Source organism: Polypterus senegalus, chromosome 10 (genome assembly GCF_016835505.1).
Source record: "Polypterus senegalus isolate Bchr_013 chromosome 10, ASM1683550v1, whole genome shotgun sequence".
Taxonomy (NCBI): domain Eukaryota; kingdom Metazoa; phylum Chordata; class Cladistia; order Polypteriformes; family Polypteridae; genus Polypterus; species Polypterus senegalus.
The window spans coordinates 89,506,794-89,523,777 of NC_053163.1; the positions used below are offsets into that span (position 1 = coordinate 89,506,794).

A 16,984-nucleotide genomic window follows, 5' to 3' on the forward strand; every position below is an offset into this window, starting at 1 on the left:
GGAAGGCGAACAATAACAGGCTTGAAACGGTGGAGTAAAGAGGAAGGGAGCAATGAGCGCAACGAACAGCTGAGGACAGCAAGGAAGCAAGTGAGGAGGCTCATGAGCGCGGGATATCGTTAATGTATATAGGCAGGGAGCTAACCACGTGGTAGGTGCGTGGAGAGCGGCCGTGTGAAAAAAGGAAAGGGGACCGGGCGCAGCCCTTGTGCGTCTCTGCTGTGAAATAAATCGTTTGTTAACGCAAATAAAGAATGAAACCACCAAAAAGAGAGGTCAGTTCCGAAATTTCCTTGCAGCATAATGGTGAGAACTGCCAAAAAGAAGACGTTATTTTCAAAAGTTCGTTACGGGACAAGGTGCAAAAATGAAACATATTTCAGCTTCCCACCTGTATGGAAAGGGGGAGAATTAGTGAAGAGTCAATGAGGGCTTTGCCTTTTATATGTATAAATAATATTCCCAGGTTGTGGGGGCCAGAGCATGCCTTGGCTGCATTGATGCAAGGCAGAAAATAATCCTGTATAGGGTCCCAGTCCCTTGCAGGGCATTTAAAGTAATTGTATAGTTAATGTAAAAGTTTAGAATGTATGCAATAAAACTCAAAAATGCCACACTGAACTCAAAAATACCTGGAAATGTGTGTATAAAAATTTACACATGCATACATGTGTACAGTGATGGACTTACAACCTGTGACCTTCGACTGCATTAAGAAAGCTTGATATTACATACAGTAAATGGATGGTTGAATGGAGGCACTATCATCAGTAGTGTGTGTATATATATATATATTTCTTTTTTCAGCTAGTTATGTTAATCTGTCTAACTATTAATGTGTATGTTGTAGAAGAGAAACAAGGTAAGACAAATGTATGGTTAAGAAAACAAAATTCCATTATAAAGATATTCCAGAGAAAAGGGAACATATAGCAGAAATCTGTTATGCTAAATTAATTATTTAATATCTAAGACAAGGACCATAGACATGGTCCATCTAGTATTGGTATATTGATCATTTGGGGTTCCTATAGCTAGAAACTCTGCAGTTTGTAATAGTTTGGATATCCTTGGATTTTAGGATGATTGTACACCCTAAAGTCAAAGCATTAATATTGTGTTTGAGGTGAATAGCTGCCCCACCTTGTGCCAAGTGCACATTTAAAGTAGCAGAGTGCTCCTAGACTAATGGATAGAAAGAAACTAGACGTCATTGTGAGAAGGCAAGTGCCACTAAGAGGGTGTTGTGTTTGGCCAAAAGAGCAGTAGACAGGGGCCAGACAGGCCATTAAAATGCCTACAGACTATAGTTCCCACCAGGCAGTAGGCGTGCACTAGGGCTTAGGGGAAGATGCCTTCAGTACAGTCAAATATTTGTACCAGCCAAAGTAGAATCTTGTCTAAGACAGCAGGTAAAGCATTTTCCTGTCAACTAATTTGGATTACAATTTTATTCCCTCACTGGATTGAAGCTTTTGCCTTAGAGTAGTCTTTTGCCTCATTGTGAGTTGTGTTTAGCCATGTTGAATTTTTTTTGTTTTTTTTCATATTATTTTCATCAAGACCCATTTCTGAGAAATTTTCAGGTTGTATGGCATTGCCAAACCCTTAAAGAACAATGATCATTTCTTTCAACTCACCAAAACACTTATATAATCCCAAAAACCTCTTTTTAGTGAGTTTAATGTTTGCAAAGTCACATGTAAAACAAACATTAGTGTCAATTTTGCAAAACTGGATGCACAAGGAAACTCATCTGTTTAGCTTACCTAGAGTATTAATTTAGGATGTTATATTATAAGCAGGTATCAACAATAGGTGGGTGGATATTATACATTACTCACAAAGCAAGATTTGTGCCACTAGACAAAGACAGTTTCAGCCTGTTCTGTGTTGGTCGGGTATGCTGACAGGAAGTTCATTACACTGTGTATATGTGACAATAACTGAAATGAACCAATGCCACTAGATTTGTTATCAAACCAAAGCCTTACATTTTTGTAAGAAGCCAATGCTCTTGTACACTTACATAGAGTATGAAAATGTATTATGAGATAAGTATGCCAGGCTATTCAGAATATGGTAGAAGGAGGATTAATGATGATGGTGTTAGTATCTTTTACTGTTTCATGGTTATAGACATTTATTTAAGTCCATTGTATGATGAGGAAGTCATAATTTTAGGGTGCCAACACAGCATTTAAATTTATCGCAATTTTAAATCAACATTGAACAAATCAACTTTGAATCATCGTTATAATATTATCAAAAACATTCACTGATGATGTCTCCTGTAATAATATAGAGATCTGCAACAGTGTTTTTGAACCTTATTTTCCTCTTGCCCCTTACTGTACATTCTTCCTGAGGCCCATGGATTCAGTTATTCATCATGCCAGTTAATGACATTAAACATTTATTCGTTAAACTACACTAAACAAGTAAATACAAAGAAGCAGTCTTCAAGGTTCCAACCCAGCATAGAAATTCTTTGAAATTCTTGACCCTTGAGAACAGAGAAATTGATAGATATCAGAAAGGTAGCATAGATAATGAATTACACACTTTCATTTTCGGTCAACAATAACAAAAGGGTTAACATTAGAAAACACATAGATACTATATATTGTATGCACCAAATTAACATCATTCTTGATCAAAATCTTTAAATGCCTTTCAGACTGCCTTGCAGTCACAATCCCTCCTAACCCATTAACAGATGTGTTTTTTGTACTTCCAGATGGGCTTAAAGTGGAAAAGGACGAACAAACTGTAATTGCCTTTACTACACTGTTTGCATGTAGACTTATCTTGCTCAACTGGAAGAATCCTCATTTATCTTTATTCACTTATTAATTTGTCTATTTACTTATTTTTACTAGCTTAAAGTTTTACTCTGCTGGCCTAGCTCTCAGGGGTGGGGGTTGATTTGTTTCAAACCTGTTTTTATAAAACTTGATTTATTTGTATGAAATCTTATTTGATTTTAATAAAATCAAAAAAATAAATAAACTTACATTGAACAAAATGGGGATGAATCATACAAAGAAAGACCATAAAAGCAAGCAGGGACTTTTACTAGCCAACCCAGCAGAGGCTCCTTGAGACCAGCTTAGTCCCAACTACATCAGTAGTCTTTGACCTGACTAGGCTTAAAAATAGGAAAAGTGGTTTTAAATTTAAAAATAAACCTAACCATTTGCAAAATGCCTCACCACAGGGAAAACCTTGAAAAACCCCAGATTGTGACCAAAAGAGATAATCCTTTATAAATAAAAATATTTGTTGAAAAGAAAGAATAATGGAAGGTGTTCAGAAGACCAAAAATGAGGCAATCCTATGTCAAATAAGACCTAATACACAATCCAGTTAAAAGTCTAAAAACAATATCACAGAGATCAAAGAATTAACAAAAAAACAAAGTAGGCGATACTCACAAAATCACTCCAAATACACTTCATTGAAACACTGCCTGAACTCCTTTACTATGGACTGAAATATCCAGAGGGTGGGCTCAAGATTGGTAATGTCAGTGTTGCCCTTCCTCTTGGGGAACCACCAGCAAAGCACACAGAATGAAGGAATATTGTAGAAGATAGTTCATAATTACAGTCATTACAGAAAATTCTGAATAGATGCAGTGCAACTGACACTGGAATCGGCTTGTAAAGAGGCATGAGCAATTGTGATCACTGTGGCTGTTCGTCATTAGCTGCAATGCAATGTTAAATGAGTCAACACCTGCATCACCTAGATGAGGAGATCAATTTTTGAGATATCAGTTTAGTTCTCTGTAGCAAAAGCAGTTGAAGAGGCAGTAGGTACTTTTCTTTGGAAAGATGAAAGCGTCAAACTTGTGTAGTGATTGTGGAGGCAGGGAAGACACTGGAAGTGCTCTGCAGGTACTGATTTGGAGGTGGCAGGGTGGACTCCCTGCTGTCTGCCTGGAGATTGCAGTGAAAGGGCAAGTAGGTACAGCAGAGTTGGGATGATGGGTATGATGGCTGCTAAGTCAGAGCTGCACTTATGAGTGAAGCCACTGGGAGATGAACTGTGGCTGGCTATGGAAGACACCGCACTTGGAAGGGAGTAAGCAGGACGAAACAAGACACCGCTTGTGCTTTTTCATAGGGAACATGGTGAATTAAAGTGAAGCAATCACCACTTGTGTTCTAAGTGCAAAATATACTTGGGGCTTTTTTTGGACTTTTTTTCTTTTAATAAATTCGAACAAATGGATTTTGTTCATTTGGTGTTAACTTTTTGTTACCCTTATTTTAATTGGTTTTATGAAAATCTATTAACTGCACTTTGGACATTTTTGCTTTAAATACACATGCACTTTGGGCTAAAGGAAAATTTGAACCTTGTTGTCTCTTAATTGCTGTTGGCCCATTCTCAGTTATGAACTACTAGTGCCCCATTGGGACAATGTGCTGTTGGTTACGTATCCCAAACAGTGACCCATGACAGTATCATTAACTTAAAATAGACAGTGAGGCTAGCAGTCTGCATAAAAAATTAAAGGTGCAGTACTCGTAGGTGTTGTAGTGAAAACTGAAAAAGTTACCTGCTATAGTAGTATCAGCCTCAACTGACAGAGACTAATGTTTATCAGTTTCTTGCAGGAAAACAAGAAAAAACTATCCTTAGAAAAATTAGTAAACACCGTTCGTCATACATGGTGCTTTTCTTTGTTAATATTGCTTCCTGGCAATTTTTGTGTTGTAGAAGTCCAACTTCCAGATGTACGAACAGTATTGTCAGAACAAGCCAAGGTCTGAACTGCTCTGGAGACAATGTTCCGACAGCTTGTTTTTCCAGGTAAGTTCATCCTAACCTACCTTTACTTATCAACAAGAGTGACTTATCTGTTTCACTGAAGCTCTCAGACAGACAGGTTGGTTTTTGAAATGGCATAGTCCTGTTGTGTGTAAAATTATGTCAGTTATGTTTCACACAGAAGCTACTGAGTGTTAGGTTATGGTACTTAAGCCTGAAAAGGGACCAGTATAAAAATACATTTATTCCATTTTGTTTGCCATAAATTCTAATGTTAGGAGTCTCTAGCTTAGTTTTCTGTGTTGCTGTAGCAGCTTCATTTCATTTCTCAGCTACTTAAGTTTTTAAGTTAATTTCCATTTTTAACTAGACTTGTCAATTTCTCAGATGCCTACTTTCAGCTTTTGGTGTATATTCTTACAAAATTTAAAAATGCTAGAATAAATAAAGTATTTTTTAAAATTTAGAAAAAATGCTTCATTTTATGAGGAAAATTATTACATACCAAGATTACGAAGAAATAATTTTAATTTGAAAAATACTGAATTTGTTCTTTAAAATTTTGGCAATTTCTAGTGCATCATTAAGTGCTTCTTTTTGTGAACCATTCATGGTAAATATTCATGGAATTTCATTTGTGTGTATATAAGTACAGTAAAACCTCGATTATCCGCCAGGGGTCGGGACCATGGCCATGACGGGTAAGAGAAAAGGCAGATAACAGAACAGTTATTTTTAAAATGATATACAGCATATTAGTTTAGCGAATCGTCGTATTTATTTACACAACAAAACCACATTCACAAAATATAATATAGTATTAATAAAATTAATTAATTCATATAATATTGTAACGACCAGTATAACAAACAAATACAACTCAGAAGCACTGGACTTTTTTAAGTTTACTTGGAGTCTTCGTTCCATAACAAACGGTGCCCTATGTTATACTCTGTTATCTGGAATATGAAGCACACTTCCAAAACAATAAAAGAAAACTTTCCCTACCATTCAGTTTATCTCTCTTTTTTCTCTTTACCACAAACACTCCTTCTTATTGTCTCCTGACTTCCTACTCAAAACTTCTTTCCGCCACATCTTCCTTCTTCGCTCAACTTTTTCTATAACTCATTTCCTAAGAGGCGTTGTGATATAACAGGTCCGCGGCTCAGTAGGAAAGGCCAGTTTTAAATGAATAATTCCTGCACTCATAGCTTAGAAGGGGTGTGGTAGTGTGGCAAGAGCGGTTCCCGTGTGTGATACGGGCTTGGGTGTTTCCGCACCGAAGTGCACAGGTGTGGGATCGTCCATGTCCATAGTTGATGCTGGGAGTGTCTAATCGCCGCACTTGTGCCACGTCCCCATTATAAATAATAGGAGCATGAGTGTGGAGGGAAAAAAGAAAGATTGAAAAAGAGGGATGAAAAAAGAAAAGGACGGAGGTTAAAAAGGAGAAAAGGGAGAAGGCTGGAGAATGAGCTGGTGCAGGAGTGAGCAAACAAGAGCAGGCCCGCTGTGATAGCGATAGGCAGCTGGGAAGTGAGCCCTAGCAGAGTGTTTGGCCAGCACTTGGGGGGTGTTTGGATTGGGTCACGCCTTCTGTGTTTTACAGAGGAGCAGGAGTGAACACGATTGAGGACAGCTTGCCGCATAAGGCTGCGGAAGGCAGTGGGAGTTGGAGGCTTGGGAGGTGGAAGCCATAGCGTGAGTGCCCTGGTCACTGGGGAACATGAAACTTGGTCTGGTGGAGTTGTACGAAGCCAGGGTTCGGAAGGCTACCAGACCAGTAGGAGAAGGTCAGCTGCAGGTTGGGCGACTCCCCTGGTGCAGGGCTCGGATGGGAGAAACATGGGAGCCGCCAGCTAAAGAAGGCACCAGGTTTTTTTAAAGGACTGCTTCCAGCCATTATTGATTTTTAACCTCATTTTTAAATGGAATATTTATTGTATTATTTTAACCTCCACATTTCACCCTGTTTTTATGGATTATTTATTTGTTTGTGGATTTTTGATGCACTGCACTATTTATTTGAACACTGTTTGGTTTTGACTGGTTTTGTTTTCCTAATTAAAAGCACCGTTTGCACTTTGCACCTTCCCCTTGCTTTGTTTGATGTTCTCATTGTCCAGCTCATCCAGTTACATTACCAACGGTGTTGGGTTCGAGGGCTCCCAAAAGGGAACTGGGAACATGGAGCAAAGACCTGCATCATCACAGGTGTGTCTGCCTCTTACAGAACAGAAGCCGTTTACCCAGTCCCATCCCTTACAGCATTCCATTCTTTCTGCTCCTCCACAGCACATCACAAGCTGCATGCACGTCACAATGGATTAACAAAACATAATATAACAGAATTTAAAAATAAAATTACAATACAGAAGAACATTAACACAGAATAACATTGCCGTCAGTGGTTTCCATTTTCAAAACATTTTTCAATGTTGTCGGCATCACGCTTTATATCGTTCACTGTTGTTCTTCCTACTCCATAAACTGAAGCAATACTTGAAGCACTTTTGCCATTTCGTAAATGTTTAATAATTTACATTTTTTGTGTCAATTCTAACACCACACGTGTATGTTTATCGGCCATAACAATGCATAGTAGATTAATTATAACAAAAGAGAAAACCTAAGAAATGCTATTAAAACTGAAGGTATGTAACTGACACTGTGATTTCAAAATGCGGCATGAAACGTGGTGCTGGAGAAGAACACAAGGGAGAGAGTTGTTCTCTTGTGCATAGCTCGTAGCAGGATTGCACGGCAGTAGTAGTACAGTAATAGGTAGTTGCTGGTGTGCGGAAAGTTTTTTTTTTTTTTTAGTTTTTTGGCCATGACAGTTAATGAAGACAGAAGGTTAATGAAGTGATGGATAATTGAGGTGTTACTGTACTAGCAAGGACCCAAAAATTTACAGAAATAAAAATATATTATACAACTTACAGCAATTTCACTTCAGTGACCATCAATGTACACCTCTTGAGATGCAATACTCTTGACCAAGTACTACTTCCATTCCTGAAAATATTTCCTGTACTCATCTTTGTTACTGTGTCAGTTGCCTCCAGCGATTTGTATGTCCTGGGTTTCTTTTAGCAAATTGTCAACCTTCAGCCTCAATTTTAGTTTGAGGAACAAAAAACGTCATGGTGAGACCTGGTCAATTCAGTACATGCAAAGGAAAAACTGCAATGGATTTGGGCAATGGTGTGCGTACAGGTGTGTTATCATGGTGCAAAAATAAGTTTTGCTTGTGTCTTGATGCTTTCCCACAAATGCCTTAGTAGTTTAGTGTAATGTTCCTAATTAACAGTCTGATCTCTTGGAAACTCTTTATTAACAAACCTGTTAATGTTAAAAAATGTGATAATTGTTTTTTTGATGTTTGATATGACCTGATGTGCTTTTAGAAAAAAATCATGATTCTAGAATAAATGTCAGAAATATGCATCTCGATGAACTGAACATTGTGCCACTTGGCAGACTGTTTAACAAGACTTTAGACATGTACTGACTGATTTTGAGAATTTCTGTTTCCTCCCTCATGACTTTCATGTCATGTCATTTTCTAACCCACTTAATCCAGACCAGGATTGAGGTGGTATGTATGTATGCATGTATTTAATATTTTGTAGATACATTCCACACTGCCAATATGATAACATGCTGTACCTTTAAACCAGCTAAAGTGTAGTATTATATTTTATTTTAGGGATAGTTAACAAGCAGTGACAGGTAAAAAATATAGATGTTACAAAATTCCTCACAAATCTGTAATATTTCTTTCTCCATTGAAGGAATGCCAGAAGAAACTTGATCACAAGCTTGGATTGGATTCCTATTTACTCAAACCCATTCAGAGACTCACTAAATACCAACTTTTACTAAAAGTGAGTAAGAAAATAAATAAAACATTCCAATAACCCTGTCATGAGCATTATTTGGAAGGTTTCTTTGATTGTGCAGCTAGTAACTATCATGTCATGCAAACAAATTAGTGAAATCTCTAGGCTATCGAGGAAGCAAGGGAAGTGATCTCCTCTTTAGTAATAACCTTGGTTAATGCAGGAAAGATTTATGAGAAAAAGGGGAGAGTCTGTCAGTTATGTCAACATAAACATTTAAAGAAAATTTTATCACCCAATGATTTAATGATTCGTATTAACCTCATTTCACTGCATATGGTCTTGCTGACTCCTGCTTCTTAATTTTCTTCCTGATCTTATTAGGAGCTACTAAAGTATAGTGTAAGCAGTGAAGGGTCCAAAGAGCTAGAAGAGGCACTTGAAGCCATGCTACAACTACTCAAATCAGTAAATGACTCTATGCACCAGATCTCCATTACTGGTTATGATGTAAGTATTTGTGCTATATGCTTCAAGTAACTTTTTGACATCACAATAACAAAAAGAGAACCACTAGAAAAATAATTTGGTCCATTAAAATTTCACATGCTTTTCAGTAGAACTGATTTCTAGTGCCTGGCTGAATGGAAGAAGTATAAATTTATAGCCTAAAAAATATAATATTGCCCAAAGGTGTGGTTTTTCAAAAGAAGCATAGTGTGGTACTTTAATGCAGCAAGCCTGTTAGTCAATACAGTCAGACCTCCATATCCAGGAATAATGACTTCAGTAAGCAACATTCCACTTTTCAGAATATCTAATATTTTTATTTTCTCATCGAGAGATTCCATTTTATGCTGCCTCTTAACCTTTGAGGGATTGCTTTGACCACTTTATTGCTTTTTAGGAGTCATTTTTTTCACAGAAACAAAGAATGCACACTTTCTGACACCAAGGACTTTCTGTTTTGTTTAAGAGCTACAGTATTTTGGGAAGTGTAAAGATGAAAACCATTTCCCACCTTTGGGATTGGTAGTACTCAGAAGCCTGTCTAGGACAGGTAAGCGAGAAAAAGCTTTTCTTTTATATAGGCGGAGATGGATGGCGAATGGGGTTGGTTGATATACAGAGTAGTGCAAGGGTACTTCATGTGAGCCGAGCTAGCTAACTGAAGAGCAGTGTGGTAGCTTAGCAATTGGCTGAAATATAAGAGGTGCAAATTTACTTCTGAGACATTTTATTCAGCTCCTATGGTGGTAGGCAACAGCAGGGTATTCCTATACAGATCACTTAATTCACATGAATTCAGCCTAGTGCTTTGCGCACAGCAAATTCAAGTTTTGGTTTGTGAAACATTCTGGATTTTGTTTTTTTCAAATATCAGCAGTTGTTTGAACCAACAGATGTGGGACCCATGGATACGGAGGGCTGACTGTATTCCATGGAAAGTACAAATGGTTACATAACTAAAATGGTCAATTAAAGATGAGGCCTCTAAGCTCCTGATTCCTGGGTTCAGATTGTTTCCCGGGCACTTTGTTTTTGGAATTTGCATGTTCTACTCTTATCTGTGTGGATTTTCCATACGATATCCTAAAAACTTGCATGTTAGATTGGTTGAACACTACAGATTCACCAATTATCAGTGTGCCTGGTGAAGGAGATCCATCCTTTACAGGGCTGATTCTCACATTAACCCCGTGTTACCAAGATAGGCAAATAAGCAAATTAATTTTTCCCATATATGTGAACAATAAACAAAAATAAAAACAAGGCTGTTTGTCATAACTCATTTGTTATGTTATGTATCTGCTCTGTCCTCTTCAGGCAGATTTCTTCTGGTTATCTGTATTTTTTCTTACTTTAAAACCAATATTGAGAAGATGCATGAAAATCATTTTCACAGTTACATACAAAATAAAAAAATGTAAATATTGGGTATACTGTAATATACAAAATGACCAGCAACCAGAATGCTATGTGTCATATCCTCCTAACCAGTTTTAGTATTTTATGTGATGATATTAGTATTAGGAAGTGTCTATGTATGTCTGATTCACACTCTGCATAATCAGTATTTCCATCAATACTTACTTGTAGATATCTATAGTATGATCAATATGTTTTATTTCACATCAGACTCATGAGTCACTTAAGATTTGTATTTCTGAGATGTGACAAAGAATCTACATGTAATCAGTTATCTGATAGAAATCATTGTGAAATCATAAAGTCATATTTTACACTTCAGTGTACATACAGAAGGCATGTTTCATGCACACTACTGTAAACTAATTTGCTAAATGAATGGGTAATAGTAAAGTTTATTTGATGTAAATAACTGACCTACCAAGTAGTATATTCTACATGTTTTCTATTTTAAAAGGGTGATCTAGATCAGCTGGGGCGACTTCTTATGCAGGGCTCCTTCAGTGTATGGATCAGCCACAAAAAAGGACCCACCAAAATGAAGGATCTAGCTCGATTTAAGCCCATGCAGCGCCATCTGTTCTTATATGAAAGTGCCCTACTGTTTTGTAAGAAAAGAGATGAACATGGAGAGGGGTATGATAAAACACCTTCATACAGCTTCAAACACTATCTTAAGGTAAGACCTGTCTTATTACCTTATAGTGAATGACGCAGTTTATTTGGCTTACAGTACATGATAGCCAGAAGAGTTTTGTTGGAAATGCTATTGAAGGTATTCAGGAAATATTTAGTTTCATATCTGGTCAAATGTAAAATCAGAAAAAATGTCTTGTAAAAATAAGCAGAGATATCATTTTTTGAATTGTAAGTTTAAGCCAAAAACCTCTCTTTTGGCATGCTGTCTTCATATTTATTGTTTCATGCTAATTCTTATTTTGGATATAGTCATTTGTCAATGGACTAGTCAGATGTCAAACTGCAAATATCTGCTAGTGAAAACTGACAGACTTTTCCTAGACTGGTGGTGACAGAAGTCCTGCATTAAAATCTACACTGAAATAAAATGGAAAGTTCTCATAGTTGTATATACTATTTGAGATACATTCTAATATGTATCTCTAATTCACAATCTGTATAATCAATTTAGTTGTACGTGTCTGTCTTCACTAGGTAAACACATATAGCAGATATCTGAAATTTGAATTCTGTCTAGTCAATTATAGTTTATCTAAAATGTAAATTAAACATGTCACAATGTAAGTATAACCTGTAAAAGGAAGGCACTGAAATGTTAAAATGTTTTGCTTATTATCTACAAATACCCAGTCCTGAAAGGGATGGTAGAAATTGTTAAAGTGAAAACATCCATAGAAGAGAAAACAGTTAGGTATCACAGCTTGAAAAAAGTGAACCACAAAAAAAACATATTTAAACACCATTTAGCTGTTTAGTGCTTAATTACCTGCATCTTTACTTGCCATGCTACAGCTTGAAATTGACAAATCAGTCTCCCAGAAATTCTCAAAACTACAGTAAATCACTGTTCTGCAGTCTCAGCTCAGGCTTCTTTCTTAAAGTTAAAATGGAAGCATGCATAGAAAAAGAAAACAGAAGGGCTTCCAAGCGAACTAGCAGACACAACAAAAAAGATTGTTTTGCAACTGCATAAGGAAAGAAAATTAGGATAAAAAATTTAAGAAATGTGTCATACAGCTCAGTGCACTTGGATGAACAAAGCACAAGTTTTACTTTCTGTCTAGTGTGATTTTGCCACTGTGCACTTTAGTCCTACAACTATGTAATCACCTTCTTCTCCAAGGTGAATAAGAGCTTTTAGTAATAATAACAAAGGGATTTTCCCACAATGTTTCATAAAAAGTAATTTCTGTAAATTTTTTAATAGCCTGTCCTCTAAAAAATCAAGAAGAAACAAATTTAATACCATTCATGTGGTATTCTTCCACAAACTGTGATTTCATGATATAGTGATTTGCTTCTGACTACAATTTGACTTTTGTTTTTAGATGAGTGCAGTAGGAATCACTGAAAATGTAAAAGGTGATGCAAAGAAATTTGAAATATGGTATAGTGGTCGGGAAGAAGTGTACGTGGTCCAGGTAAGCAAAATAAAAACCTCTTTTGTAACTTAGGGTATATTACACAGTGTTTTAATGTCCTAACTTTGCTCAGCTCTGATATTTTTTGCTCCCAGGCTTCCTCTATGGATGTGAAGCTTGCCTGGCTAAATGAAATTCGTAAGGTGCTTACCAACCAGCAGAAACATCTGAGAGGTTTGTGGCTGCTTATTGCTTATTATATGCTCTGATGTAGTGACATTATGTTACCAGAAGAGGTCAGAAAAACCTTTTAGATTTTACAGGATTTGTCAAGGTTGTAACAAGGCTTTTTTTAGGGTGATTTACTAAGAGAATTTCATTCAATATGAGAAAGTCACAAGGGTATTTTATGAAATATGGTTAGTGAAGCACCTGAGAAAGGTTTCAGGAAGAGGAATGCATGAGAATTCCTTAAAGAATAATTGGAAGCTACACACTTGTTTCACTTTGCTATTTAAGTCTAATAGGCTACGGTCTGCACTGTAAAGGTTAAAGTGAGATAAGGATTTTTTAAAACACATACTTAAGGCAAGGATGCCTAGATAAGTAAAGAGGAAGAAGTGAAAGAAATATATTGTACTAAAAACACTTAACTTAAGAATTATGTGGACATATGCAATTTTGCAAGGAGGAACAGAGGTACACTTAAAGGATCCAGTTCTTTACCATGCTGGTTTTCACTTTTAATGGAGACCTATAAGCAAGAACTGCCCATTGTATTTATTTATGCAGTACATTATGGATCAAATAACTGGTTTTATTAGTGCCATGAATGGGCTGTAGGTCAAGCTTACTTTACATGTTTCGGTTATAAGCCGTAAGGTCATACCTACACTATAGCTCATTTGTTTAAAATGAAAGCACACCAGCAATCTAAGAAAAAAGAAACAGCATTTGGTAAGGTGTGTGTGAACAATCACTTTGACATGAATGGGTCAAAGAACTTTTTAATTCCTAGTCCTAGGGTAACTACAAAGGTATACTTTGTGCACATTATTAGATTATCCTAAGTACAGTATAAATATGTGTAGTCACTGCTTATCTGCTATGTTTACATTTGCAGAGAGTATTTATCATACCCATATGCTAGCATGATTGTGCATAAGATATCTGTTTTTATGGTAATATGTTGATGTATGTGCTTATGTACAGTACTATGTGTCTAAATGTACTAATATTCTTCTTGAATCTACAGATGGCTCCTACAACTTCAATCCAACCTCACAAGCAATTGAGCTATCACCTCCTTTGTATGACAGGTAAAATCTAAAAACAACAAGTAAAAAAAGGAATTGCCATGCAAATCAAAGGAGGGGCATTTTATTTAAGAGAAACCCAGTATGATTTTTATAATTATTAATTTCACTGCATCTTAATATAGTACAATATTCTATCATATGATTTATATGAATGCTGTGTATTTGTAATTCTGAATGTGGCGCTACCTGAATTTTGTTTTCAATACTAGTTGTCTGGTCTCTCTAAAAAATGACAAATGTCAGTATTAGTGATTTTAAATGTCAATTAGTGGACAAATTGGGTCGTGGGTTTGTTCTTGGTCTGAGACTGTGCTGCATATTTTTCATCTGTTCATTGAGATAATTAGAGATCTTTACTACTGGCCAATTCATGCTAATCCTTTGGTTCTTGATCAAACATATGTTGATAATCTCTTACTAAGCAATCACAGAAACTATGCTGAAAAGTTTCTTGTTGTAAGTAAACATTTCACAAGTTAGGTATATCAACAACAAATGAAGTATATCACTGAAGAAAAAGAAGGAAAAAAAAGTTAAGTAAATGTGATAATATTCAACTGAAAAGTTGAACTAGGAAACAAAATAAAGGATTTTGGACTCATATTTGGTAGTATACAAACTTGCATCAGCCATCAAAGTTGAAAACCTAATTCCAATTTAAAGACCAAAGAAAATATTACTAAATCTGTTTTTGTTAGTTGAATAAGTAAACTTTATTGAGATGGGAGACATGAATATTTTTTATGTATTTTCTTATCCTTTGGTATTCATTATTCTGAAAAAAGTGCTGTCTAATTAAATCTTCATCATGCCTTTTTGAAGGCATGGCACAGGTTCCATGAGGCAGCTTATTGATGAATTTAACAAAAGACTTGTTGTACTGTAGTACAATATACTATAGTAATGTAGAAATTATTGTATCTTTGTTCCTATTTGGTCTTCACCTATTTCTGACTCTGAGATATTGTAGTTCATTTGTTTTTAGCAGCTTGTCACCAATATTTAGACAAAAATCATATAAATAAAATGCTACAGTAGAACAATGTATTTATTCAAATGGTGTGTTTGAAAAAAGCAGACATAAGTCTTTGAACTGGATATAACTGAGGAGATTCAAAGGAATCTCACAATGTCAGAAACAAGCAGACGACGAGAACCAGGACGTTTTAATGGATATTATCCCCCAACAGAGAGATGAAATATCCAAGTGTGGACCCGACACACACAGGCAGACACAGAATGTCTTAAACACGCACATTTTATTTGCAACGCTTATTTACAAGCCCAACCCCCAGTGCAGTAATCACCCAAACACACAGTCCTTTCAACTTCCTTCTTCTTCTTCTTATTGCCTCCAACTCCTCCCAGGCAAGCTCTGTCCACTTCCACCCAACTTCGGCTCCTGGAATGGAGAGAGGCGGCCTCTTTTATATCTTCCCCGGATGTACTCCAGGTGCTTCCTGATCTTCGCTCAGCAGCACTTCCTGGTGTGGCGGAAGCGCTGCTCTTGCACCTGGAAGCACTCCGGGCGTACATGGAATCTTCTTCCGGCAGCACTTCCTGGCGTGGTGGAAGTGCTGCCTTCCAGGGCTCCACAAGTATCCGGGGGCCCCAACTGGGTTGAGCTTCCATGCTCTACTCCCATGGCCCCCACACAGACCGGGTGGCTGCCCTCTCGTGGTCCGGGGAAGGTACTGCTCCTCTGCCGGACCCTCCAGGCATCCTGGCTGGGAAGGACCCCTAGCCATCTGCCACACCAAGTTTCTTGGTTATTAGCTGTTGTATAGTTTGATAACAGTTAAAACAACACAGAAGATTTTTCAAAGTTCTCATTTATGCATAGTAGGATCATGAAGATGATACTGTAGGTGGCAGGAAACCAGCATTACTTGCATAACCTAAAGACATTTTATATCAGCACTTAGGACCCAATATTCTATAGCTCTCAAACTTAAACTTTTTTATTGTCAGTCAACATAGTGGCTAGGATTTTTTTAAGACTTGAGGTACATTTAATTAAAAATAAAATAAAAAATAGACAATACTATATAATAAACATTTTATATTTTAGTCCCATGCTTGGAATTCCTTGTGTTATAGCCCATCAAAGGTACTTTATTCAGAAAACTAGTCTTGGAAAGATGAATTTGAATAAGACTGGTAGATAAGTATTATTTATTTTTTTTAATTAGTAGTAAGCGACAGAGGGCATCATTTAGCTCTGAAGAGAATGAGTCTGGAAGGACAAGCCCAGTTATGCTTGGAAGCAGTCCAGGTCATGTAGAAAATCTCTCTCCTGAACATCAACCTCAGCGCAGGAGTAAGTATATTGGATTAGTTTATGTATTGAAGTACTGGTATAAAAATATATCTTCTACAAATCCATATTTAATTTTGCTTAGTCCTAGTCATTGTCACAGAGAAAAGGAAAGTGCTCTGGTATCAGCTGAAACAGTATGAAATGGGATATTAGTACACAGTAGGACACCCAAAAAATACATATATACAAATTTTAACAGCAGGATCATTTAGGATAGACGTTTGAAATGATAGTGTCTATTTGTTCTGTAGAAATAAACATCAATTTTTGTAGGAAACCCACACAAAGACTGAATGAACATGCAAACTCCACATAGACTGTTTTCTTGGAAACAACCATAGCCTGTACACATTTGGTTTGCAGTCTTTGTCACTGCCTACTTTTAATCAACCAATCACGGTTAGCATGGTATGCCCACTTCCCTAGCTTCATCCCATCAGAATGTATTGTTAGATAACACTAACAATGTGGCAGCACTGCAATGAATGGTTGGGTAAAATATTAAAAGAACACACTGTTATTAGTGGTGCTTGAGCTTTGTGTGTGTATGGTAATTTTTGTATATAGTGTATGACATTCTTCGGCTTATGATTCAACATTACATTTTGTGTTTATGTTGTTTGTATTTTAACTGTTAAAGGAGTCTTGTAGAGACTGCAGCTGCAGCAATGTTTCTTCTAATTGCAGGACAGTAGGTAGACTGTAAAATGCTCAGGAAGAACATAC

General features: G+C 36.7%; 1 protein-coding gene across 6 annotated transcripts in view; it reads left to right on the plus strand.

Moving 5' to 3' along the window:
* The window catches only part of mcf2a (MCF.2 cell line derived transforming sequence a), a 170,873-nt gene that overhangs the window by 138,692 nt on the left and 15,197 nt on the right, over window positions 1-16,984 (plus strand). For 5 of the 6 annotated variants that reach the window (XM_039766155.1, XM_039766158.1, XM_039766156.1 and 2 more), the window contains 8 exons: window positions 4,732-4,824; window positions 8,583-8,675; window positions 9,015-9,140; window positions 11,017-11,238; window positions 12,587-12,679; window positions 12,775-12,853; window positions 13,875-13,938; window positions 16,131-16,258. In XM_039766155.1, coding sequence (XP_039622089.1) covers window positions 4,732-4,824; window positions 8,583-8,675; window positions 9,015-9,140; window positions 11,017-11,238; window positions 12,587-12,679; window positions 12,775-12,853; window positions 13,875-13,938; window positions 16,131-16,258 — 898 coding nt within the window. The remainder of the gene's footprint in view (window positions 1-4,731; window positions 4,825-8,582; window positions 8,676-9,014; window positions 9,141-11,016; window positions 11,239-12,586; window positions 12,680-12,774; window positions 12,854-13,874; window positions 13,939-16,130; window positions 16,259-16,984) is intronic. The other variant, XM_039766157.1, reaches the window with a different exon arrangement.